At 40.7% G+C, this 27,835-nt stretch overlaps 1 protein-coding gene across 3 annotated transcripts; it reads left to right on the forward strand.

Moving 5' to 3' along the window:
* Positions 1–390: 390 nt before the first annotated feature.
* Positions 391–27,818, forward strand: DDX52 (DExD-box helicase 52). 3 transcript variants are annotated; one of them, XM_043963467.1, is made up of 15 exons: positions 391–559; positions 1,770–1,986; positions 2,538–2,677; positions 6,961–7,146; positions 9,713–9,856; positions 10,634–10,745; positions 11,167–11,239; positions 12,419–12,622; positions 13,213–13,303; positions 17,755–17,877; positions 18,044–18,194; positions 18,374–18,449; positions 21,454–21,525; positions 22,125–22,217; positions 26,776–27,818. In XM_043963467.1, exons 1-15 carry the CDS (start codon positions 473–475, stop codon positions 26,867–26,869), a joined length of 1,863 nt encoding a protein of 620 aa, XP_043819402.1. In that variant the 5' UTR covers positions 391–472; the 3' UTR covers positions 26,870–27,818. The 3 variants fall into 3 exon arrangements, with proteins under 3 accessions (XP_043819402.1, XP_043819403.1, XP_043819404.1); XM_043963469.1 differs by having other exon boundaries at positions 423–559; positions 1,804–1,986; XM_043963468.1 differs by lacking the exons at positions 21,454–21,525; positions 22,125–22,217; positions 26,776–27,818 and adding an exon at positions 19,203–19,264.
* The last annotated feature ends 17 nt before the right edge of the window (positions 27,819–27,835 follow it).

A 27,835-nucleotide genomic window follows, 5' to 3' on the forward strand; every position in this document is an offset into this window, starting at 1 on the left:
ATGGAGGAAAGAGAGGGGGGAGAGAAGGAATATTTTCGTTGATTGAAAAACTTTTTTAAGAATGGCCTCTTAAGATCCTTAGTGTTCTTTTTATTTTTTTTAAACTGTAATGACTGTCCATTGCATAAACCTCAACTGCTTCTTTGAAGTCTGGAGAAAATGTTCATGCATAAAGTTATTGCTTCAGCTGATTTAAAACTAACCTATACATTAAAAACAAACAGATTGGAAATGGATTAAATTCTAATTTAATTAAATTCTAAATCTACGGTCCCTTTTAAGAAACTACAACTCCCAAGAGGGAGGGCTGACTCTGCGTGTTGTATGACGTAATCATTGCTTCACTTCCGTCCCTCTCCTTCATTTCCGCCCTCTTTCTTTCCGCTTCTTCCTCTCAGTTTCCCTCACACCCCATGCTGAGAGGGGCGGCAATGCGCATGCGGTCCGCCACCGCTGAGCCTGCCGGGTAGAAATGGATGCTCACGATCTGTTCCGTCGCCTCGGCGCGGGAGCTAAGTTCGACCTTAGACGTTTCCCGGCTGACGCGGCGCGATTCCAGGTGAGGGCGGCGGAGGGAGCGAGGACGGGCTGGAACCCCGAGGGACACATGCGTCCGCTTGGTCAGCGCCGGATCTCGGGGGATTGTAGAGGGCACACGTTCGGCCTGGGCAGCGCGTGGCCCCCTCCCCTGAACTCGCCCCCGGGCACGGGGTTTTAGAATTAATTCCTTAATGCTGCGCGTCACTGCAATGCCTTGGTCAACTGCAATGCCTTGGTCAAAGCAGCGTCTGGAGTTTTGCGTCCAGGCTTTGTCCTCCAGGCCTTCAGAAGGAAGTAGATTTAGCGGCTGACACATTGAGAGGTCTGCACTCTCGTTTTAGAAAGAAGGCACCGTTCAGAAATAGGGCTGGCAGCGGAACGGGCTGTCTGTCTCATAGACGAAGTTCCCTGTCACTGGAGCGCGGTAGAGGGGGTTCCTGTATTGAAAAGGGAGTATGACTACGAAGGGTCTCTGAAGTCCCTTCAACACAAGCTCCCACGACATCCTTTACGTTGGGTCTGTGTCTTGTCAATTCCAGGAAACTACTTAAGAGCAGGGACTCTGACTTCTTTGTAGCCTCCTGTGGACCCTGGCCATCAGTACTGCTTTACACTGGAAAGCAGTGACTGTTGAATGAATCAGTTCCTGAAAGGGATTTAGGAAAGAAAAAAAAAAAGATGCGCACACACACAAGATAAGTAGAGTGCAGGGTAACTTGCCAGATGTCAGATGAGTAGCATGAATGAGTAAGGGAATGAATGAAAAAGCACTTATTAAGTACTTACTGTGTGCCAAACTCGGGGCAGGGTTTTGGGAATAGAGATACAAAAGAAAAGACAGCCTCAGCCCTTACATTTTATATAGGCGAGTCATGGATTGAAAGAGGTATTTTGGTTTTAGGAAGTTATAGGGATGGTGAATGGATTGACACAACCCTTTTCAGGAACAGCGACAAAATTGTTTTCCTTATGCTTCATGAAAACCGCAAAAGAGAGTCATTAAAAGTTTTATTTAGAGGGACTGAATTAAACCCTTGCTTCCACCCACCCTCAAAGCAAAAGGATGTTTGCTCCTTACATTCAGTTCAATATTTATTCCCCTTCTGCCTAGTATCACAAATACTTGGTGTTGATACTGGGGACGTCTCCCAACTGCTGGTTCTGATGGGGGAGGGGGGGTGGATGTATAGTCAATAAGTGAATTTCATTTAAAATAATTTGGTTCTCAGCTAGGAAAAAGGAAATTTGACTTTGATTCCTCAGAGGTAGTAGAGGAACTGAACTTCTTTGGAAGCAAGAAATCTACCCCAGCTGAAAATGGAGTCTCATTGGATAATAGCCTATCCAAGGGAGAGGAGAGACTACAGCAAGAAGCTGAAGGTGAGGAGGATAACAGAATTGAAAGAAAGAGGAAACGGAACATGAAGAAGAAAAAGCAAGCTTCTGGTTAGTATTATTTTCTATTGCATTAAAACTTAACCTGGGGGGCAGCTAGGTGGCGCAGTGGATAAAGCACCGGCCCTGGATTCAGGAGTACCTGAGTTCAAATGTGGCCTCAGACACTTAACACTTACTAGCTGTGTGACCCTGGGCAAGTCACTTAACCCCAATTGCCTTGGGGGGGGGGGGGACTTAACCTGGGATCCACAGATCCTCAGGAGAACTGCCAATAGACTTCAGAGAGTCCATGAACTTGAGTGGGGAAAAAAGTTACGTCTTTATTTTATAATTAATTAATATCTAACTAAAATTCACCTTTTTCTTAAATAATTTAAAAACAATTCTGAGAAGGGACCCATAGGCTTTACCAAACTGGTCCAAGGGGCCCAGGACACACACAAAGTTAAGAATCTCTACACCAAAAGGAACATCTATTATATCCATAAACTAAAGAGGACATTGTTGTTCCTTCAGAGGATACGGACATACAACTTTACTATCTGGGACGGATGAATGCTATGCCCAAGATCTTTTTTTTTCTTTCTTTTTAACCTTAGAAACAATTTCAGTCAGTTCCAACAAGGAAGAAGAAACTATACTATGGATGTCCTCACTGGAAGCCAAGATTAAAGATAAAAAAGGAAAAGAAGAAAGTAAACTAACTGCTGAGAAATTGGAACGGCTCCGAAAGCAAAAGGTTAGGCTGATTTCTTAAAGGAAAAACCATGAGAATCAGTCCTTGATTTCATGTTGGTGTTTTTGTTGTTGTTTTCCCCCACTTGACTTGGTAGGATCATGTTTCAGTCTTGAATTTCTGTTGGGATAAAGTTAAATATAGACTGTTAAAGTGTGAAAATCATGGATTTGATATTTGAAGGTCCCTTAGGATCCCATAGGATCATGGGAGCTAGACCTGAAAGGGAGCAGAGGCTGTCTAATCCAGTCTCCTCACTTTTACAGATAGGGAAACTGAGGCTCAGGGAGGTTAAATGTTTGGGCCAGGATCACACTGGTAGTAGTCAATCAGAGTTGGGGTTTGAAACCAGCTTTCCCTAAAATTGTATCATGAAGGTCTCATTTTATGGATGAAAAAACTGAGGCCCAGAGAGGTGAAGACACTTTCCCAAGGTCACATAAGTAACATTGGCAGAGCCAAGATTCATACCCAGGTCCTTTTCACTATAAATACCATGTCCTTATCAGTATATCATGTAGCCCCTACTAGCTTTTTGCTTTCAAGTTGCTAATAGACACATCTTCTGATAAAATTAGAGCCCACCATTGCCCCTTCCTAGAAAAACCTATCTATGCTACACACATACCATCAGATGCCAAATCTTGTTTTTACCTCCACATGGTCTCTTGCATTTGTTTCCTTTACTCACAAGGCCACCACCTTATTTCATCCCTATCACTTCTTGCCTGGACTATTAAAATCGCTTTCTAGTTGGTCTCCATTCTTGTCTCTTCCCACTAAAATCCATCGATTCCTCCATACAGCTGCCAAAGTACCTTTTCCTAAACCTCAAATCTGATCATGTGACTCCCCTACTCAGTAATTTCTAATGGCTTCTTCCTCTTGCCTCTAGGATCAAACATAAACTCCTTTTTGGCATTTAAGGCCTTTCACAAGCTGGCCTCCAGTCTACCTGCTAGCCTTATTTTATAATACTCCCCTTTCATGAAGTCCCTGGTCTCACTGCTGTTCCCCTCTCTGTGTCTTTGTACTGGCTGTCTCTCATGTCTCACCTCTGTCTCCTTTAAAATGAGGCTCAAAGCCATGTAGTTTTTCCTCATCTTTCCAGCTGCTTGTTACCTCCACTTCAAAGAAATTACCTTGTATTTATTTTGTATAAATTTGCCTATACTTATGTATGTGCAATAAGATGTAAGCTCCTTACAGGCAAGGACTCTTAGGCAAAGTACCTGGCACATAATAGGCACTTAATGCTTATTGGTTGATTCCACAGCAAGTGACTCTACTGTTTTAGAATGTCACCCTACAAATAATAACCTCTCTTCCACCCTCACCCCTGCTCCTCACCACATACACAAAGATGCTGCTTTGACATGGGCATCATATAACAATGTAGCACACCTTTCCATCTCCCTCCCTAACTCCCCTCCCCTCTTCTTACAACTGAGCATCAGTGGTAACCTCATTCATTGCCCCTGAGTGCTTCCACATAAAGTCACCTATCTGCCTTTACCTTTCATTCTGCTGCCTCATTTACCTCAACCTCTCTTCATCTTTAGAGCATAAGTTGGACATAAAATGAAGAAAGACTTGGGTTTGAATCCCACATCAAATATTACCTGTATAATTCTGGGTTAGTTATTTTACTTTTAAGTTACTTCACCAAGACTCACTTTCCTCATCCGCAAAATGAGGGAAGGGTGTTGGACTCAGTGACTTCTTTTTTTTTTTTTTTTTTGCGGGGCAGTGAGGGTTAAGTGACTTGCCCAGGGTCACACAGCTAGTAAGTGTCAAGTGGCTGAGTCCAGATTTGAACTCAGGTCCTCCTGAATCCAGGGCTGGTGCTTTATTCACTGCGCCACCTAGCTGCCCCCTAAAGTCTCTTTAATCACTAAAATTTGTGATTCTATAAGTTAACTAGAGGGTTAAATTCCTACCTGAATGATTCAGTGTATCCAGAGGGGCTGCTTTGGGCAGGATTAGATGAAGTTAAAGAACTTGTTCATTTCACCATTCCTTAAACTACCAATTTTTTAATGGGGGAAGGGATAAGAAGAGGAAAGGGGAAAGAGAGAAATCACAAATGGAAGAACAAGAAGAAAATTACCATTCTTATGTAGCTGGGTTTGTGTGGTAGCTGCTTTGCTGCCTGTGATTTCCAGCTTTGTCAGGATAGGTTTGAAGTGAGAGAAGTAGAGAGGCTGGTTTGTTTCTAGGAGTAGCCTACAAGTCATCAAGGGGTGGAATGTCTCAAGAACTCATGCTTCATTGACCCATAAACCAGAGTTTGCCTTACCCTGGACTAGGGGTAGAATACAAGCTGAAATAGAAGTACCAAATTCCTTAATGGTTCTTTGATTCACTTGGACTTTGATAGAGGTTAGACAAGATAGAGGACTTACATATCGAACCTGGCATTGTAGCACAGAGAGAATCAGAGAGCACTTAATCCCATCATCCCCTAAAATTATCCTATTATCTCTTCCCAGCAAAACTCTATATAGAAAAAGGCCTGTACATTCATTTCCTCTATTTTTTTCACCATCCATTCATTGGCAACCACTTGCGATCTGGCTTTCATCTTCATTGCTCTGTGAAAGTTCACCAATTATCTCCTTACCCTTAAATCCAGTGACCTTTTCTCTTTTCCCCATTCTAGATCTCTTTGTAGGATTTGACACTGTTGACTACTTCCACATTGTGGATACTTTCCCTTCCCTGGGTTTTTGTAGCACTGTTCTTTCTACCCTTCAGTCTACTTTGCAAGTTCATTATTCATGACCCTCCCCCACATATTAATGCACCCAGAGGTATGCCTTGGGCCCTCTCCTCTTTAAGTGGTCTCATCATACCTCATTAATTCAACTATAGTTTCTGTGTATACTTTGGGGGGGGGGGCAATGAGGGTTAAGTGACCTGTCCAGGGTCACACAGCTAGTAAGTGTCATGTGTCTGAGGCTGGATTTGAACTCAGGTCCTCCTGAATCCAAGGCTAGTGCTTTATCCACTGTACCACCTAACTGCCCCCAGTTTCTGTGTATACTGCTACCACATATACATATCCAATTATCTCCTGAGTTCCAATCCCACACATCCAACTGTCTGATTTACATCTCCATCTCAGTGTCTCACAGGCCTCTCAATCTCAACATATCCGAAAGAGAACTCATTATCTTTCTCCCTATACCCCTCCCTTCTAATTTCCCTATTTCTATAAGAATACTACCATTCTTCCAGCACTCAGGTTCAAAATCAACTTTTATAGCCAATTAGTTGCCAACTATTATCTGTCTACTTCAGCATCTGCAGTACATACAACTCTTTACACCACAACCAAAGTGGTTCAGGCCCTCATCATCTCTCACTTGAACTTTGACAATAGTCTCCTTGTTGGTCTTCTGTGTCCAGTATCTCCCCTTACAAATGCATCTTCCACCTACCTGCCAGATGGATACTCCTAAATCATGAGTCTGACAACCGCACTCCTCTGCTCAAAAACCTCCAGTGGCTACCCATTGTTCCTAGGATAAAACACAAAATCTTCTATTCGACATTTAACTCTCCTCATAATCTATCTCTAGCCTGTCTTTTCTGGCTGATTATACATTACCCCCTCATAGTCTCTGTGCTCCATCTAAAGCAGCTTACTTGCTGTTTTCCCACACATTGACATCTTGTCATCTATTTCTATGCAAACTTTCCGTTCTGTCTCCCAAGCCTGTGGTGTGCCTTGCCTCTACCCTGGAACCCCTACCTCCTCACCAGCCTCAGCTCAAATGCCATACTCTTCAGTAGGTGTCACTTTTCCACCAGATTGTGGTGTTATCTTTGAGCTTGTCCTATCTCAGCTCTAGAATGTAAACTTTCTGAGGGTAGGGACAGTTTTATATTTGTCTCTCCCCCCAGTGTCAGTCATCACAGCTGGTATATAGTTAGCACTTGCTAAAGGTTTATTGATCAATTGGTCTAAACTTTTCCTCCAGGAGTTTACATTTTGAGATGGCAAAGTATGAAGTAAAAGGATAAATATAAGGAAGACATGGACAAGTGCTAGCCACTCCGGTGATGTTTGACTTCTGAGAGGGGCTTGAGGTGCATCTTCTCCCTACTCTCCTTACAGGGCTTAACAAATATAAGCTGTAGTACCTCAGAGTTTCTCACTTTTAATGTGCTCTGAGTTTCAGTGCAAGCAATTCCATCAGAGTGTGATTCACTCCAGGTGTTTTACTCCTAAAAATACCTTTGGCTGATGTTCACAGAGACCACTTGGCTTCATTTTCCAGATAAACCGTTTCCGAAATGAACACAGAATTCACATCCAAGGAACAGATCTTCCAGAACCCATTGCTTCATTTCAGCAACTTGACCAGGAATATAAGATCCACTCTCGACTACTCCAGAACATCTTAGATGCAGGGTTCCAGAGCCCTACACCAATCCAAATGCAAGCAATTCCTGTCATGCTTCATGTGAGTCTTCTTGTCTGGGCTTAATGACTGCACAACTCAGGCTAAGAGGAACTGTGCTTGGAATTGGGGATCTTAAACTTTTTATTTATTGTACTTGAAATCTCTAGTTGTACCAGTTAAGTTGTTTTGCTTTTTGTCTTACTTTTGGTCTCATCATTATGTCGATTCCCTTAGAAACATTCCAGAAGCACAAGGTCATCATAAAGTCCTTATACAGTTTCTCATCTGTTGATTATTTAATTGTTAGAAAATAAAGTTTTCTGCAATACAGGTTTTTGGTAAGGAATAGTTAATGACAATGAAAGCTAACAGCATTCTTATGGCTACTGTGGATTTAGCCACAGGACATGTTTTCCCTTCAAGTCCACAGTAACTATTTTTGCTCCCACTGAATTAGATGACAAGGTGACCCAGCGAATGTTGGATCTGGAATCAGAAAGACCTGCATTTAAATCCTGCCTTGCACATCTACTAGTTGTATGACCCTTGGCAACTTACGTTATCTCAAATGCCTTAGTTTCCTCATCTATGAAATGGGAAGAATAACAGCACCTGCCTGCCAGGGGTGTTATGAGAATAAAATCAGTTAACTGGTACACTATAATGTATAATTGTGTTCGGTAGTTGTCTTAAAAATGTGTTTTTTAAATGCCATTTAAAGATTGTTTCTCTTCTATTTACAGCTCAAATTATTTTTTTTTTTATTTTTTGCGGGGCAATGGGGGTTAAGTGACTTGCCCAGGGTCACACAGCTAGTAAGTGTTAAGTGTCTGAGGCCGGATTTGAACTCAGGTACTCCTGAATCCAGGGCCGGTGCTTTAACCACTGCGCCATCTAGCTGCCCCTTACAGCTCAAATTATTAAAGCATTAAGATGGTTTTGGGGGTTTGGGGGGTTTTTTTGGTGGGGCAATGAGGGTTAAGTGACTTGCCCAGGGTCACACAACTAGTAAGTGTCAAGTGTCTGAGGCTGGATTTGAACTCAGGTACTCCTGATTCCAGGGCCGGTGCTTTATCCACTGGGCCACCTAGCTGCCCCTAAAGCATTAAAATATACAAAGACTTTCTGAAAACCATGCATAGCTGTCTCTGAATTAATCAAAACTCAGTACCCAGGCCCTTTTCTCTTTTCCTTTTGCCTCCTAATTTTTGCTTATCCTCATATATTAAGTTCTCCACCAGGTGGTGAATAAAGAAAAGAAATAATAGATCAGTTCTACTCCTTTGCTATAGGAAAAGGTTTGGCATAGAAAATGTAAGTTGAAGGACAAATTGAGATTTATAGATTATATTTTTCTTTTTTCTTTTTTTTGGTGGGGCAACGGAAGTTAAATAACTTAACCAGGATCACACAGGTAGTAAGTGTCAAGTGTCTGAGGTCAGATTTGAACTCGGGTCTTCCTGAATCCAGGGCTGGTGTTTTATCCACTTTGCCCCCCAGATTATATTTATTTCAATGATCTTTCCTCTTATTTTGTCCCATTAGCAAAAAATGACTTTAGCAGTGATGTTTTGCTAGAAACTCTTGATTCGTTTTTTAGCTTAACCAAATATAAATTACGTTAGGTTGGGGCAACTAGGTGGCATGGTGGATAGGGTACCGGCCCTGGAGTCAGGAGTACCTGAGTTCAAATCCGGCCTCAGACACTTAACACTTACTAGCTGTGTGACCCTGGGCAAGTCACTTAATCCCAATTGCCTCACTAAAAAAATTAAAAATTAAAAAAAAATAAATTACGCTAGGTGCTATATACTGTGTGTTTTGAGGGAAGAAAAATAACCTTAAGCCAAAAAGTGAAAATAACAGATGTTCATAAGTCTAGTTGTACCAAAATTAAGCAAACAGTATGAGAGAATACAAGGTTGGAGAAGAGAGATTGAGGTTCAGTCTAAAACATTTTCAAAAACTTGAATGATTGAAAGTGTTACCTACAATTTTAGTTTTATTTCTGTGATGGTTTTTGACAACATTTGACCAGATTCTGAAAAGTCAGCTTCCACTCAATTCAACAGACATTTATTGAATGCCTACAATATACAAAGCAACTGTGATAGTCAATGAGGGGAATTCAGAGATGTCTAAGATGTGGCCCTGAACTCAAGAAACTTCAATTTAGCATATACAAAAATAATTATAATACAGAATGATGGTACAAGTGCAGAGAAGGGTACCAAGCAGCTAGAGGTACAGAGGCAGCGAGATGGCCCAGTGGATAAAATTCTGGTCCTCAAATCCTACCTCAGACACTTACTAGCCAGGTGACCTTGGGCAAGTCACCTACCTCTGCCTCAGTTTCCACAACTTCAAAATGGAAGCAATAATAGCACCTATCTCCCAGGGTTGTTGTGATGATCACAATTAGATAATATTTGTAAAGTACCAGGCACATAGCATGTTCAATATAAATGCTAGTTGCTATTATCATTGTTACTACTACTACTACCACCACCACCACCACCACTACTGCTGAAGGTCTTTGAGCACAAAGTGAAGGAAGTGATCTCTTCAGATCAGGGAAGATGTCATCCAAGACTTTGCTAGTGCTCAGTGTATTCTCTGTCTTTAGGGTCGTGAACTGCTGGCTTCTGCTCCTACTGGATCTGGAAAGACCCTGGCTTTTAGCATTCCTATTTTAATGCAGCTGAAACAACCCACAAATAAAGGCTTCAGAGCGCTGATATTATCCCCCACACGAGAACTTGCCAGCCAGGTAGGACTTTGTTCTTAGAGGACCACATCTTTGGCCACTGTCTTAGTGGTCTTCCATTGGGGAAATAGAACACTTAGAAGGGCAGTGTGTGTTTGATTATCCATCACATATTGTCATCTCGTCCAACTCCCTCATTCTCTACAGAGAAGGAAACTGAAGCCCAGAGAGGGGAAGGGACTTACCCAAAGGCACACAAGCTACTTAGAGAGTCAGCTCCATACTTCCTGCAGAACTTAATGATCGCTGTGTTTCCTGCTCTATATGAGTGACTCACGGTACATGAAAACAAGTTTTTACTCTATGTAATTCTTCCTAAAAGATCTTTTTTTTTTGCTAGGTTATTTATGAAATGCATTTAAGATTCTGTAAGATGAAGGGCTACCCTAATCTTTAGTTCATCTTTAAATTTCTACCTAAAAGTGAAACTTTTGCTTCACATTGAAAAAGCAAAATTGTATAGGGTGTCCATCTGGTTTTGATGTTTAAGTGAAGTATGTGCTCAAATTGCTCCAGCTTAGAAATTGCACAGCATCACGCAAATGTTTGCAGAGTACTAGTTTTGTACTGTGTCTTTAATTCCTTGAAGCTAGCTTTCTGTTCTGGAAAAAATGGCCTGTCCTTCCTTAATGGACTTTGTAATTCCCAGATGCTAAGATTCCTATAGATTTAACTAGGGTTTAGTCCAAAGGGTTCACAGGAATATGACTGATGGGACTTTTTTGATGAAGCAAATAATTGTCTATTCTATTGCCTGAGTGCTGCTTTTGTCTATTTCAGACTCATAGAGAGTTAGTAAGACTCTCTGAGGGCACAGGATTCAGAATACATATGATAAACAAGGCAGCTGTGGCAGCCAAGAAGTTTGGGCCTAAATCATCTAAGAAATTTGGTAAGAGATTCATTTGGGGATGTGCAATAGGCAAGGGATTTTTAATAACTGCTATTAAGAAATTGCGTTAAACAACAGTAAAGAAAGTCCTACGTATACAATTGATTTGTTTCTATAGAAGAAGCCTAGAAGACAGTACTGGACCAGGAATCAAAGACCTGGATTCTAGTCTCAGCCAAACTTGTCCTTTCCACTTAGGGTGTTCTTGCTAGAGGATCTAGGGAATCGTGATAGTGCATGTGTGCTACAGTTAACCCAGCCTAGGTAGAGATCCACTAGGGAACAGGAACTTGGTGGCTATTGTCTCATTAATTTCATCAGGTTGGTTATTTTTGTATGCTCCCCATGAAAAATTAAAGGAGATTGAATTTCTTAGTCTGAGGAGATTGAATTCTATTTGTTCTATTTGCTTTTCCTGTAGATATTCTTGTGACTACTCCAAACCGACTAATTTATTTGTTGAAACAAGATCCTCCAGGAATAGATCTTAAAAAGTATGTATACAGTGTATTGATGAGTGCCTTTTGATGTTTTGTATGATTCCTTGTTCAAAGGGTTATCTTCTGTCCAAAGCTATTCCTCTTGCCATTTGGTATTTTCTGTCTGTTCTCTTTTAGTCAGTACTGGTGTTACCTTTATCATTTTAAATTGTTATTATAATGTTGTTATTACTAAGGATGATGTATCTCATCAAGCCCATTATCAAATACTTCCCAGCTAGCTGGTCATAGGAGAGGCCACTGATTCTGAAGTACAGTTCACTTACCCCTGTTTTCCCCCCACATATACTTGTTCTCTTCCTAGCAAATGTCTGTAAGATAGGAAAGGTTCTGGTTTGCTTTTCAAAGGATCTTAAATTTAGAGCAGGAACAGACTTTAAAGATCGAGTACAACCTGCCTTTACAGAGGAAGAAACTGAGCCCCAGAGAAAGGAGGGGCCTTGCCCAAGGTCACACAAGTAGGAAGTAGCAGAACTGAGATTTGAACCCAGGTCCTCTGACTCCAGATTTCTTGTTCTTTCCCCTGTGCCACACACCCTCCCTGCATGACAAAATAGTAAGGACTCTGTTGATTTGGGGGACAGTGTGGTGCAGCAGAAAGGATGCTGGGTTTGGAGGCAGAGAATATGCCTTTGAATCCTGGCCCTGCCACTTACTGCCTATGTGTCACTTGATCTCAGTTTTCTTCTCTACAAAATGGAGGTCTTAGACTAGATGAACTCTAAGTCCTCTTTTACTTATAAATTTGTGGCCGTTCACTCTGATTTTTCCTTAGATCTACTTTGTTCTCTCAGTAGCAGGTGCCAGTATTTTTCCCATTATTAAAGACAAGATAATATGTTAATTATAACTGGGACCTATTTGGGAAGAGGAGAGAGTAGACAGCAGGACAGAACAAAATAGAATTATGATGGTTACGAACACACAACAAAGGCTTAAGGGTGCAAATCAGAACTCAAAACTGGTTATTTCAGTACCATCTGAAAGGAGGGCAAACACATTTAGGGCCTGAAGTGCCCCAAACAAAAGAATCATAGGGCCACCAGTTTATAGCTGAAAGAGACCTTAGAGATTATCTCATCCAAGACCCCCATTTTACAGAGGAGGAAACTGAGATTAAATGACTTCATCTCTCAGCTCACTAACCAAGAAGTCTGTTTTGTCATTTCACAGTGTGGAGTGGTTGGTGGTAGATGAATCTGACAAATTGTTTGAAGATGGAAAGACTGGTTTCAGAGACCAGCTGGCCTTCATTTTTCTGGCATGCACGTCCCACAAGGTCAAGAGAGCTATGTTCAGTGCAACTTTTGCACGTGATGTGGAGCAGTGGTGTCACCTCCATCTGGACAGTGTTATTTCTGTTTCTGTTGGAGCAAGGTAATTCCCCTACTGCCATATTGTCTGGTTTTAATAGAGAAGAGTTCATGTTAGGCACATTGGAGAGATGTTTCTTGGTCTAAAGTGAATAAGATTTCTACAGCAGTAGATAGCTAGCTAGATACACACACACACACACACACACACACACACACACACACACACACGCACGCACATCCATCCATCCATACACACAGATAGATTGTATTTTTTTAATATTGCTGGGTTTTTATATTATATATTATTCATCTCTGGGAGTGGGGGGAGGGTTCCAATTCTAGGGCCCCATCACAGCAGGCTGTGAAAATGTGGTTCCTTGTTGCCAGTTTAGTTTATTGATGGCTAAACTAAGAGTAGAAGGGTCACAATGTGGGAAACTCATCTATCAGTGATCTACTTGTCTCTGTTTTCCCCTTTTAAATTTCATTTAGGTTGATTTTATACTGTCTCACTACTGATATATTGCATGAATAGGCAGGGGGCAGATGTATAAGCAGTTAGAAGCTACTTTGCATCAAATAGTTGTTCAGTAAAGTTTTCAGCTCTTTCAGATCAGTATATCTTCCCTGAGAGACGATTTCTGTTTTTAGGAATTCTGCGGCAGAGACTGTGGAGCAAGAACTCCTGTTTGTTGGATCAGAGACGGGCAAACTTCTAGCCATGAGAGACCTTGTTAAGAAGGTATTTCTGGAGCCTCTTGCTGAACCTGGGTCAGAGTCACCAAGCCATGGACCCTAAGAGGAGAAGCATAAGCTTTTTTTTTTTTTTCGTCATTTCCTATTCCATAATCCAGGGTTCTGTTGGCAGAAGCCCTTTGGGCCTAACTTGGCCTCCAGGGAGAGATTGGTAGTTCAGAAGTTGATGGTAACAAAAGTAATAATTGTACATGTTTATATAACTTTGCATTTTGAAATCACTTTGGCATGCATTACCTCATTTGGTCCTCTCAGCTACTCTATAAGGCATGTAATTTATACAAGTGTTATTACTTTACTGAAGAGGAGAGTGAAGCCTAGAGTAGTTACAGATGTGTCTAGTTCCAGTACTTAATAAGCATTAAAGCGGCCCAGGCTAATTTTTGGTCTGGTACAATATTCTGCCTCATGATCAGTTTTCCCTCACCTTTTTTATAGAGGAGCCCAAATCCTTGTCAAGAGTATATATCAGGGGACAGCTAGGTAGCACAGTGGATAAAGCACCAGCCCTGGATTCAGGAGGACCTGAATTCAAATCTGGACTCAGCCACTTGATACTTACTAGCTGTGTGACCCTGGGCAAGTCACTTAATCCTCATTGCCCTGCCCCCCCCCCCCAAAAAAAAAGTGTATGCCAGTGAGTAGATCTTTCCATTCATTTACATTCATTCAACAAGTAATGATTACTACATCCTTAGCCCTGAAGGGCATGCAAAGAAAAGGTGAAAGAGCACCTGCCTTCCAAGATCTTAGCATTTAGCCTAGACAGAATGTTTGTTCAACAATTAAGTAACAGTACAGGACAGTGTCTAACTACATGGCTAGAGGAATGATAGAGACAATAAGTGCTTTAGAGTTGGAAGAAAGCAGTAGGAAGTCATTGTGGACTACAGTGATTGATGAAACTTTTGGAGTTATCTAGTTCTTGGAGGATGGACAGAAGAGAGATGAAAGCTTTCCCATTTGGAAACTGCCTAAGTAAGGGGGGGAAGGAAAGGGAGTAAGCATTAAGTGCTTACTATATGCCAGACACCATGCCAAGCACTTTGAAAATAGTATTTGTAAAGAGATGTAATGAAACTGGTGTCCTCAGAAGATAATGTAGAGACTCATCTGGCAGAGCAGAGTCTTCAGCACAATGTATTGCACTTAGTAAATGCTTAACAAATACTTGTTTCATTCATTTAGTAGTAAGAGAGAATGCTAAAGAAGGATGGGACTCAGATTATGGAGTCTTGTGTGCCAAGGCTGAATTTCTGTTAACTGAGTTAAATACAGAATTTCATGTAAACAAGAGATCGTTAAAGATTTTTGAGTAGGGGAAAGAATATAATGAAAGTGGGTTTTTTAAAAGATGAGTTTGGCAGTGGTGAGTTGTTGTTTTTATTTGTCCTTTGTTCTCAAAGAAGACTGTGATATCAGGGCAATGTCTTGACTTGCAGTGAATTGGATTTAAGTGAGGTAGGACTGTACAAGTCACTGGCCTCACTCTCCAGAGTCATCTGGGTCCAGTGGGAAGATATATATAGATATAGATATATAGATAGATATAGATGTAGATAGATATCGGGACAACTGGAGATGATCCCAAATGCTTATGGCATTTGGAGTTAAGTGACTTGCCCAGAGTCACACAGCTAGTAAGTGTTTGAGGTCAGATTTGAATTCAGGGCCAGTGCTATATCCACTGCACCACCTAACTGCTCCTAGCAGTGGTGAGTAGGATAAATTAGGAAGGAGAGAAACAGTTTAGAAGCTATTGTATTTCAGGCATGTGGATTAGGGTTTAACACAAGGAGTGAAATGAATTCTATGAGAGATACATTCTCAGGAAAAATATATAAGATATAGTAACTGGGGCAGCTAGGTGGCGCAGTGGATAGAGCACTGGCCCTGGAGTCAGGAGTACCTGAGTTCAAATCCGGCTTCAGACACTTAACACTTACTAGCTGTGTGACCCTGGGCAAGTCACTTAACCCCATTTGCCTCACTTAAAAAAAAAAAAGATATAGTAACTGATTGACTAAGTGAAATGGAAAGAGGCCTCCAAGAAGCAGGTAGTCTGCTGGATAGAGGGCTAGACTTGAAGGCAGAAAACCTGGTTTCAAATCTCACTCATTTGAATGGTCATTTAGGCAGCCCTGTGATATTGTGGGATTTAATGTAATTACCATGATGCTATGTGCAAAAAGGAGTCCCCAGAGGCCCCACCATCCACAGGAAGTCCCTCTTCTGTTTGAGGTTACATCCTCTGTGAGAGTGGTAAACACCTTTGGTGGGTGTTCATTTCCCTCTCTCATGCCTCATTTGGCAGTAACCAAAGTATGGTTGAACGGTGTTTTCTCTGGGTTAAATTTATCAAGGAATCTTGTATGATCTTAACATTTGAGTGAGAGAGACTATCGATGGAGAACCTTTTCATAAGTCAAATTCTTCTTAAAATGTAATACACAGTGAGATTCTCTATCCTCTGATTCTTCTGTAATGATTGGTCTGCAGTAGAGAATCATTTGAGAAAGTCTTCCTGTTTCCTCGTCATGTTTTCATCAAGGATATTCTTGATATATGTATAGGCCATTCTCATAAAGATTATATTAAGATAGGAAAATAGAACATTAGTCAGGAGTTTTTAGTCATCTTTTGGGAGGGAAGTGGTGTTGTCATCTGAGTTTCCCTTCCATTCTTGATATATCTTTCCCTTCCCTGAAAAATGATTTCAAGATTATGTTGCCTCCAACACAAATTTCCTCTGTGTTTGCTTGGTCTAGTCCAGCCTTCCCAGCTTTATCTTCTAGTGTCATTCCTACTTTTTACAGTACATTAAGTATGTCCAGATTTTAGTGTCCAAATGTGGTGGTCTCTTTTCGCTGATGATACAGCTTGACCTTTAAAGAAATACTGACAAATTTGTTCCATTTGTGTTCATTTGTTGTCCTCTTTGCTGGTTTTGTCTGTAAGTGCTGTTATTAAGATGTTCCTCAGTCGGTACACACCAAGCTTCTTTAGACTTGTTTTATTTCCATTGCTTTCTGCTTAATGCAGTAATTTTGTTGTAAACTGCCATATTCCTCCACAATGTTTTTATAAACCAGTGTTGCCCTTAGCTGCTATCTCTATCCACCTGGCTTAGAGATAAAATATTTGTTGTGTAAGCTGATTTCTGGGCTCCTAGGGCCTTGTCCTTATGGTGGTGCAACTCTGGTTCCATGTAAAGTTGAAAGGATGGTTTTTGTTTTTATAAGAGAACAGAAGGTAAAGAATGATGGCATAGTGGGTATAGAACATTTGTTAGAAAAGTGTGACAATGAAAGGAGGTTTGCCAAATTAAATTATTAAAAGTGTGTTGTGGTAGTTTCACATTGTGACATTGACAAATTATACACTGAATTATGGGGAGTTTACATAGTGCGGTTGGATTGAGGCTGAGCCTGGAGTCAGGAAGACTCATCTTCCTGAGTTCACATCTGGCTTCAGACACTTAATAGCTGTATGACCCTGGGCAAGTCACTTAACCCTGTTTGCCTCAATTTCCTCATCTGTCAAATGAGCTGGAGAAGGAAATGGCAAACCATTCCAGTATCTTTGCCAAGAAAACCCCAGATAGGGTCATAAAGAACTGAAAATGATTGAAAAATGACTGAACACACTTGATTATGGAGAGTATATTTTTGTAAAGAAATGCAAAATCATGACAACTAGGTGGCACAATGGAGAGAGTACCAGCCATGGCATTGGGAGGACCTGAGTTCAAATTCGACCTCAGACGCTTACTAGAAACTGTGGCATGTAAAATTTAATGTGTTCGCCTTATTCCTGTCCCAAGTGTAGGGAAAATTAGCTAGGGTTTCTAATATATTTGTTACTTATAAATTAGAAGCTTTAGCACCAATTTGGGGCATTAGGCATTTATTAAAGCATACCAAGTATTAGTAAAAAGAGAACACCTCACTCAGAAAGTTAAGAAAAAGGCTATCTAGCTTAGAGCTCCAGCCTGGCCTGCTTCTTCCTCCAAGTCCTCCACCACGAGCCTGTCTGGGAGCCAAACTGAGAGAAGAAGCTTCCTCTGCATCTGGACTAGAGGTGGTCCTAACACACTGCTTCAAGCTAGCATCACCCAAATCTATTGGTTCCCTGGACTTGAGGGTAGTCAGTGTTGAGGTCAGAGTTCACATCCTTTGAGAACCAGGCGGGTGTGGTTTTAATTTAATTAACTTTAAGTGAGTTAATCAACTAAGTCAGTCAATCCAATCAATCTTAATATAATCAATCCCCCCAGCTGGGGTGTTTGGGCATTCCAATACCCATTATCTTCTCAACTACGTAGCACTGGGCAAGTTATATAATCCCAATTGCCTCCCCCACTTCACCCCCTCATCAGAAATGTGAAACTAATTAGAATTATTGTTGTGCTTGCTGATTTCCCTTTTTCTCTTTCAGGGTTTCCACCCACCTGTCCTTGTTTTTGTTCAGTCCATTGAAAGAGCTAAAGAACTTTTCCATGAACTCATTTATGAAGGTATTAATGTGGATGTAATCCATGCAGAGAGAACCCAGCAGCAGGTGAGAGCAACATATTATATAGAAACTCTCTGAAATTTGTCTTTGCTGGATTTTTAAAAAATGGGATGGTTTTTATATCAAATTAATATAGTACATTTTTCCATTCCTTAAATGGAATTTGGAGGTTAGCTGACATCTAATATTTAATCTGTTTCCTATTAATCAGAGAGATAACACAGTCCATAGTTTCAGAGCAGGAAAAATCTGGGTCCTGATTTGCACAGCCTTGCTAGCAAGAGGAATTGACTTTAAAGGTGTGAACTTAGTCATCAACTATGACTTTCCAACCAGTGCAGTGGAATATATCCACAGGATAGGTGAGTGTGGCTTTCTTATTTCAACAAAAAAGGATCCTTTCTCTCATGACGCTCTCAGTACACCTTGGCCATTCTTCTCTTTGACCATGCTGACCTCTTCATGACTTAGAAATCCATGAATTATGGTATCTGAGCTGGAGCAAGACCTCATCCATAATCATTTGGTTATGACTTTTTAGGTCGAACTGGAAGAGCAGGACATAAAGGAAAAGCTGTTACCTTCTTCACTGAAGATGATAAGCCGTTATTACGAAGGTAAACGATGAAATATGGTTTGACAATTTTTTTTTGTTGGAAGATATGCCTAATGGGAACATTCTTATGTTTCCAATGTCAGATTTTTATTCAGCATTTTATTTTGTTACCAGAGACATTTCTAGGTCCCAGAATCTGCTTACCTACCACAGAATGATCTCCCAGATTTTACTCAAGGAATAGGAAAATTCAACAAAAGGAGATGTTCATGTCAGGATAGACAATTCAGTGCTTATAATTCTGTTCTTCAAGACTCTCTGGGAGCCCTACGGTTGATCTATTATAATTCCAAGCTGTACATAATCATCATTAGAATTACATTTGGGGGGCAGCTAGGTGGCACAGTGAATAAAGCACCAGCCCTGGATTCGAGAAGACTTGAGTTCAAATGTGACCTCAGACACATGACACTTACTAGCTGTGTGACCGTGGGCAAGTCACTTAACCCTCATTGCCCTGCCTCCCCCACCCCCAATTACATTTGGCAGCCCTTTCAGCTCTCAATTACAGTCTGTTGCAGATCTCCTCACAATAGCATCCTTTTAAGATAGCAGAGTATATTTAGTTAGAAGACCTCTTTTTCCTTTAGGAAAGAATGTTTTGTCATGGAATCCTGGAATCAGAGAAGTAGACATTACCAACTCCCTCGATGTTTATGTCCTCATAGGGCTCAGAGGTTTCCTTTTGCCCAAGGTCACATAACCCATCCTTAGAGCAGAGCTGGGACTAGAATCTTTTTCTCTTGACTTTCAGCCCTGTAGCTGTGCTAGCACAGCAGTTCTAATACTGCATAGGCTTAAAAGAAAAAACAGACCGGGTCATCCTTTCCTTGAAGGTGAAAAGCAGAGGAAGGTAATACTAGCTCACATTTATGTGGCACCCTTTCCTCACAAAAGCCCTGTGGAATTGCTAATGCAGGTATCCCCAAATTTTAATCTTAATTCCCCAGGCTGTCCTTAGAAAAACAGTGGTTCACTGATACTTTGTTGCCTTCAGGAAATTTTGCATTAACGACACAGGCATAGTACAGTAATCCATAGTCCATTAAAAGCCAAGGATTTATGAAAAGAAATATGTTCTTGATTTTGCTTTAACCACATTGTGGTCCTTGAGGGATTTCCTGGTAGGACCATCTTCATATAGTTTTTGGGGTCGTCCCTTTAAATCAGAAGCCCATTCATAGGAGAAGCCTGATAGTAACATCAGTAGTTTGGATTTCAAGAAAAGCTAACTTCACTTTTCCAAGGGGAGCCATAATACACAGTTCTTTGCTCTTCCCTTATGGTCAGAATTAGTTTAGCAACAAAGAGTCTTTCTTATCTTGCAGGAGTTTCCACAGCATAATTTGTTCTAAAATTTTGCTCAGATCTATCTATGCCTAATCACACAGTTAAGCCAGTAATATTAAGTAGGACACTGAACCCAGGTCATTTTAACAGCTTTGCAAGCTTATTTATAGGAATGAAAGCTCTTTCACACAGTCACCAAATTCTGGATTCTGTTAAAAACAGTGCAATCTTTGTGTAATATATGTCCAAGAATAAGCTGTACTTTGTTTCAGCTGTTAAACTATTAGGCATGCTAGCCTGTTTTGTGCTGAGAACAGGCTTTTATTTTTAGGTTTAACAAGAGAAATAAAATTATTAGTTATTTGATAGACAATAAGCCTGATGATGGGTTGCATCATCATCTCTATTTATAAATAAAAGAACACAATATTATTTGTTTGTAGCACTTACTTTGGTGAGGCCTTTTATATATAGGAAACATTTTCAGAATCCAGGCTCTTAGACTCTATTTTGTACCCTCAATATAATTAAAGACAGCTTAGCATAGGGAATAGAAAGATGGCCTAGAAGCTGGCATGACCTGTGTACAAATTCCACCTCTCACTAATGCTAGCTTTGTGACTCTGGGTAAGTCACCTAATTTCTCAGTGCACCAGGCAATTATAATACTATAAATTGTAGAGGAAGTTTCTATACTTTAGGAGTTCCCTATACCAAGGAAATCACAAATCCAGACCCTATTCCTTATAATGAATATCTTATAGTAATGTTTATTCTGGAAGCTTTGTTTTGGCATTCCATCTCTCACCTCTATATTAACACAAACCATCTTCTATGGTTAGAGTGCATTTTCTTCTGTACTTATTATCTATGTGCCCATTATGGTGCATTCCCACTCCCACCCCCATCCACCTTCTCTGCCCAAATAGAATGCAAGATCTTTGAAATTAGGAAATAATTTTGGCATTGTCTTTGTAATGCCAGCATCTACCACAGCACCTCAATAGTTATTTATCAAATTTAATTTGAATTTTTTTCAACCTTTGTGTTGCTTCTGTGTGAAGGATAAAGCTCAGATGCCTCCCATCTTAGAGAGATGGTAGATTATAGGTGTAGAATGAAGCATATTTCAAATGTAGTCAATGTCTGAAGACAGTATAGTCAAAACAATGCTTTAACTGTTTTGTGGGATTTGGAAGAGTTTTGGTGGGGAGACAGCGAAACAATATCAAAATTTTAAAAGCTTGGGGAGAGGCAGGCAGTGGGATCTTGTGGATTTTGTATTTTAAGCAGTGTAGTAGTTTTAGGGGAAATCTAGCTTTAGTGTAAATTTGATTTTGCAGGCTTGACTGTGTTTGATCAACATCTAGAAGATAAGGCCCCTGTCTGCATCAAATATATAGGTCCCTTTGTCGTCAGTGCTTGATAAAGGTTAAGTACCAATAGCATCTGTTTTTTAACTGCTGGTTCTTGTTCTAAGTTCTTCCATCAGGTCACTGTTTATTAGTTTATTAGTTCCCCTATCAAGCCACTCAACAAGCCCTCCATGGTTAATGTGGGTGTGATTATATCACTTTAGTGCAGCAAAATATCAGATAATTGTTAATATACAGAACCTTGTGCTATTTTACCAAGAGTTTGTTAGGTTGTTCAGTGGGTTTGATGATACTGACAGTGACTGGATACCAATTTATGACCATGGGCTTCTGTTTCAGTGTTGCCAATGTGATCCAGCAAGCAGGATGCCCTGTGCCAGAGTATATCAGAAGCTTCCACAAGCTTACAAGGTAATGTCCCATTGTCTAACTAGACTTCTTGTCATGTGCAACAAATGTATCCAGTTTTGTTTCCAACAGAGTGAATAAATTGACTCATTCTCTTGATAATTCTGTGAATTTTTTTTTTTTTTAGAAAATTATCTTTTTGAGTCTTTAAAATGAAAGTATTTGTCTCAAAAGCTTTGTAAGCTTTTTGCACATTTTCAATCTGCCTGACTCCCTCCTAGCAAGTTTACATTTGGGATTTTTTTTTCTTACTTTCTAAGTGCAACTAAGATAGTCCTAATTGTTTTGGGGAATTTTTAGTTCATTAAGCTTGAAGAAGGGAGCAGCAGCCCCAAGAGACAGGATCCAGATATAGTGCTTGTTTCATTAAGTTGGACAAAATACTATTTTCATCAGGTTAGAATGTTTTGAAACTAATTGAACTCTGCAGCATCTTATGGGTACCACCTAGCTCTTCATGCTGGGTGGTGATATGTGCAATTAAAACAGTTTCAGTTTAAATCAGTGGGTGGGAAAATTGCTTTTGGTGTAGAGCCAGAGGCAGATTTTTTGTTTCATTGCACTTAATCTCACTCTTGCCCCGCCTGCTTTGTATTTCTCAGCAAACAAAAGAAGAAGGTGATTAAGAAACCGTTGGAAAGGGAGAGTATTAGTACAACCCCGAAGTATTTCTTAGAAAATGCTGAGAATGAACAGTAAGTATGTGATTTAGAAATAGCTACTGTACCAATCTGTGAAGGTAGTATGACAATCTTATTTTGAACTATGAAAAGTTTTAAATACTCCAACTGCTGGTGACTCTGCAGCTTTGTTTGCCCAGGAGTTGAGTCCTGGAGTATTTTGCTCAACATACCCTCAATGTTCTCAATTTCTACCTTTTGAAAATGAGATCTGACATTAGCGTCAGTCAAAATATGCACCATCTACCATCCACTGTATGACCAGCAGTAGCTCTTTTCCAGAAGTCACAGATTTCTGCTTTTGGAATTGAGAAACAACACAAGATAGATCAGAGCTTCTTAAACCCCATGTGGGGTCGCATAACAGAATGTGGGGGTCACAAAAAATTTGGCAGTTATATACCTATATGCCCAGGGTTATGTAAAAATTTCTCAGATGAAAAGGGGTCACAAGTAGAAAAAGTTTAAGAAGCCCTGGAATAGATATTCTTTCATTCAGTGAACAAATATTGAGCCCTACTGTGGACTCAGTTCTTTAAGTGCCACAGGTGATACAAAGATCTTACAGGTCACAATAGGCATTTGATAGCAAAATAGGTATCCAAAAGTTGTTTATTGTCAATTTGATGCAAAATACAGTAAAATGAAATGATTTTTTAAAAAATAAGTACTAAATAACAGAAACTCAAAGACAGAAGTCATTGGGAATTGGAATAGCTAACCTCTTAAGGACAGGTAGAAAGGGAGCAGGAAAAGTATAAGCAGAGGGAATACCATGAACTGGAAAAACTTGCATACTTTGATGTGGCTAAGTTAAAAGGACATCATGTAGGTATTTCCCATTTACATGCAAGCCCCAATGAACATGACATACTGAGAATAATGAGGTGCCCAGCTGCAGATTTTACATTTGGGAATAGTGGGAGAATAAGGACAGGTAGGTAGGGTGGAGAAAAATTGTGGAGCTTTTGAAAATAATATAGAGAGGTCTGGATTCTCAATTTGCGAATCTTGAATTCAGTAAACTTTAAATGCCTTCCATGTGCAGGGAAAATTCAAATGTGATGAAAGGAAAAACTCAACAAATAGGTGGGGGAAAAAATCAAGGATAAGGAGAGATTAGGGAAGGATTCATGGAGAAAGTGGTAGCTGAGCTGGGCCTTGGAGGAAAAGAAAGATTACAATAGGTAGAGATGTGGAGGGCCTTCTAATTAAACTAGAGAGATTATTTTGTGAAATTGTTCTACATATTGGCACTGTGAGATTCAAAATTGGATATACGAGCATTAAACTTCCCCTTTTAACTTTTCCCTTAAATAAATTTATACTTTTTCCCTTCTTTCTCTCTTTTGCCCTCAACAATTCATTATTTTGTGCAATTCTTTTTATACTAAAAAAATAAATATTTATGAAATAAAACCAGCAGAGAAAATAAATAAAACTCAAGTTAATGCACTCTGTAGTTGTAAAAAAAAAAAAAAGTGAGGAAGATGCTCTCTTATTTGGTCCCCAACCTTTTTTCCTACCCCTAACTTGTACATACTACTGAAATAACTCTAATTATTGGGATGAGAGTTATTACACCCACTCTTCTGATTCCTAGGTACCTCAGTGAATCATCATTAGAAGCCAAGGAAATGGTGACAAAGGTTGGCACATGTGCCAAGGAGCCAATCCCTCCAGAAATGAGGGCAGTTTCACCTGATCTCTAGTTAGCAGAGTGTAGACAGTGTCCAAGATATTAAATGTTTAAAAGCCAGTGAAGCTGTGTTGACTCCAACACTAGGTTCATCTTAGTGTTCATGGAGTAAGGTGAAAAAGAAACAGTAGCAGCAATCAAAAACAGTCCTGGGTTATAGATATCCTGATGAGGGCCCCCCACCTCAGAGAGATGTTTTTCCACGTTGGGAGACTGGAAGAGGTGTGATGGAGGTAGGATTTTAGAGTGCGAAAGATGAGGTGTCCTTGGCTGGATCAGTGCTGTTCATGTCCACAATGGGGCCTTTCTCTGCCATTAAGGTGGGGCTGAGGGAACCCTTACTCTTGCTCTCAAAGACCTGGGTAATATTCTCTCTCTTTTTTTTTTTTTAGTGAGGCAATTGGGGTTAAGTGACTTGCCCAGGGTCACACAGCTAGTAAGTGTCAAGTGTCTGAGGCTGGATTTGAACTCAGGTCCTCCTGAATCCAGGGCCGGTGCTTTATCCACTGCGCCACCTAGCCGCCCCAAAAGCATTGGGTTTTTTTTTTCTTTTTTTGTGAGGCAATTGGGGTTAAGTAACTTGCCCAGGGTCACACAGCTAGTAAGTGTTAAGTATCTGAGGTCAAATTTGAACTCAGGTCCTCCTGAATCCAGGCCAGTGCTCTATCCACTGCGCCACCTAGCTGCCCCGTGGGTAATATTCTCAAAAGTTCTGCCCTTGGTCTCAGGGACTTTGAAGAAGGTGAACAAAAAGACACAAGGAAATAATAATAGCTTTTATATAGCACTTACTATGTGTTAGGCACTGTGCTGAGCACTTCTTACAGATGCTCCTTACAATAATCCTGGGAGGTAGGTGCTGCTATTACCCCCACTTTATGGTTGAGGAAGTTGAGGCAAACAGAAGTTCACTTCCCTCAGTCCCACAGCTAGTAAGTGTGTAAGGCTGGGTTTGAACTCAGATCTTCCTGACTCCAGGCCCTGCACTCTCTCTCTTGCACCACCAGCTGCCCTAGAATGGGGCATCCCTGGGTGGGCAGGTTGTCCTGTATAATTGGAAGGTGGAGCCAGTGGGGTAGAGTGAAATCAGTCTGGAGGCTCAGGAATTTGTATCATATTCTGTAAGCAACAGGAAACTCTTGAAGGTTTTGGAGCAAGGGAAGAACATGCCCAAATCATAGCCATTAGGAAAATGAGTTTTGCAACTTTGTGAAGAATGAATGACCTGTAGAGAAGATTCTTGGGCCTGGAAGGAGGGAGACTGGTTAGGGGGCTTTTAGGATAAACCAGGTGAAAAGTTCTGAGCACACCCAGCATGGGTTGGCGAGCAGTAGGAGTGGGAGAGAAGAGACACGGGGAGACGTCACCGAGGAAGGGAAGTGAGGGGGCAAAGATGACACTGAGGTGTACAGATATGGGCACAGTTTAGGGAGATTGGGGAGGGAGCTAGGAATTCATGTCCTGATAGGCTGAAGAGCCTATTTGGAGGAAGAAATAAAAGGAGAGAAGATTTGAGTCAGTTCAGGACTATAGAGTTGTTATAGTATTAAGTGACAGTGAAGACTAAGAGGTACCTCCCCTGAGGGATGAGTTCAGGCATTAGGATTAGAGAGGCTGAGTACCTGGGGCACCAAGGAGAAAGTCAGCAGGAGAAGGAGGCTCACACAAGGAGTGTAAGGGAGTGAAGGCCATGGAGCAGAGTCAGCCACATGGTATCTTGTTCTTTGCTGCCAAGCACTCATTTGTCCACATGAGGCTCTGGAAATCATTGTTTGAGAATGCCGTGAAACTTCACATATTGGAAGTAATTGAAGAAGATAGATTAGAAGAACCTGAGAGTGCCTGGGGAGCATCTTCAGAGCCTTTGGAATAGGTTGTAGCTGGGCTGTCAAACTCAGATAGAGACAGGGACTTCTAATCAGTCCATAAGGATCCTGTGGGCCTTTTACAGATTTAGTTTAAAATGTAATGTTATCTATGTTTTATCTGTTTTTATTAATTTCATTAAGTATTTCCCAATTACACTTTAATCTGGTTCAGGCTGTTGACACCTGGTTTATGGTCTCCCCCATGTGGTGACAAGTAATCATTTATATTAGATAGACTACACAACTTGTCAGGAGTATAGCTATGATGTCAGGACACAATCTGCCAAGTCTGTACAAAGAGTTGAAACACCATGGGATCCCCCAGGGTCTCTGGGGAGTCATACTTGAGCATCACTGACAGGCTTGTTGTAAGCACGTTGCTTTATACAATACTGTAAAGTTAAAATGAGGAAGTATAGGGTCGCTAGGTGGCGAAGTGGATAAAGCACTGGCCCTGGATTCATGAATACCTGAGTTCAAATCCAGCCTCAGACATTTGACACTTAACTAGCTGTGTGACCCTGGGCAAGTCACTTAACTCCCATTGCCCCACAAAAAAAAATAAAAATGAGGAAGTATAATGAAAAGTAGGCCATTCTGAATCTTTCATAAACAATAAAGCACCGAATAATTGTGAGTAGTACTAAGGCGTGTATCTACTTGGAAGGCAAGCTGGTAGTTCTGCAGTCTGAGGAAGTTTCCTCGTATCTAAAATAAGGGTTCCCCTGAGGCCCTTCGTTCCAGCTCTGGATCTCTGATCTCTAACCAGTTATTAAGCACCATTTTGCACACTGCCTGGGCCTGGGACAGGTGCAGAGAGAAATAGGGCATGATCCTTGCCATCATGGAAGTCATACTCTCAGTAGAAACACATAGAAGTGTGTTTTCCTCTGAGAGAGGTGCAGGGTGCAATTCAGGGTCCCAAGAAAAAAAAGGGAATTTGGGTTGGGAGGGATTGGAGGGGCTGCCTCTGATTTCAATTGCTCCCTGATTTTCCTTTTCACAGAAAAAGTACTCATCAGAATACTGGAAAGAAGACAGCACCTACTAAAACCAAAAGTAATAATCAAATTCCTTCAAAGACTATTCCAGAAATATAATTCCATTACCTTAAGTATCCCAAGGAGAAGTGCTGTTTTCATGGAGCACTTTGAGTCACCTGTCTCCTAGGCTGAAATAAAACTCCAGGAAGCTGTTGGCACAGAAGGTGATACATGATCAGGTGCTATCACTGTTTCTTATCAAGTTTCAATTTAGAGGTGACTTTAGGGATAATACTGTGAAAGGAAAACTGTTTTCTGAAATGTTTGTGACTTGAATCCACGGGAATACTTCTTATAGAAGACCTTAAAGTACAGATGGGCCAAGAAACACCCAGAGATGGTTGGTCGTCTCTGAAAGTTTCCTCTACAGGTAGAGAGTGTGATCACTGCTACATAGCACCAGAAGACAAAGTAGAGCTTCAGGTGTCACTTGAGAATTTGAGAACATCTTTTCAAGATGTGTCTGGAATAATGCATCAGGAAGCCACACAGAACATGTTTGCTTATTTAACATTCCTTAAATAGCTTGGGAATGCCTTTGTGAAGTGGACATAGCAAAGGGCCTCCCATTCTGTAGCTCCTGACTGGAGTAATTTAAGCCCCTGGAAATGAGCACCAGCTCTTTTAGTTACTATTTTCATACTATCAGGGAAGCACCAAACTCCTCCTCTGACCATCTTGTTGCTGCAATTAGATCACTGCTGGTGGTGCCTCATTTTCCACCACTTAACCACATTGTCCCATCCCATCTTTTCCATACCCATTGGTTTTAGTTGAAAACTGATCTGTGGTTTATCCTGATAGGAATGAATGTTCCTATTACTTGATAGTCTTTTGGCACCACTCTCATATGTCTGCATCCCTAACGGGTTTTTGCCCTCATTTCATCTAGTAAGCTAACCCTTGCTGAATACATAGGGAGATGGAAATTACTCTTTGGCACATGTGGGCTTGGCATTTTTGTAAATGATGGTTTTGTACTATAGAATAAAAGCCTCAATCTCAAGAATGTGACTCACAGAA

Source organism: Dromiciops gliroides, chromosome 4 (genome assembly GCF_019393635.1).
Source record: "Dromiciops gliroides isolate mDroGli1 chromosome 4, mDroGli1.pri, whole genome shotgun sequence".
In the NCBI taxonomy this organism is placed as follows: Eukaryota; Metazoa; Chordata; class Mammalia; order Microbiotheria; family Microbiotheriidae; genus Dromiciops; species Dromiciops gliroides.

Coding starts and splice junctions, on each gene's coding strand:
- DDX52 (XM_043963467.1), top strand. CDS start 473: ATGGATGCTCACGATCTGTTCCGTCGCCTCGGCGCGGGAGCTAAGTTC. Junction 13,304..17,754: donor TGAGAGACCTTGTTAAGAAG/GTATTTCTGGAG, acceptor TTTCTCTTTCAG/GGTTTCCACCCACCTGTCCT. Junction 21,526..22,124: donor AGCTTCCACAAGCTTACAAG/GTAATGTCCCAT, acceptor TGTATTTCTCAG/CAAACAAAAGAAGAAGGTGA.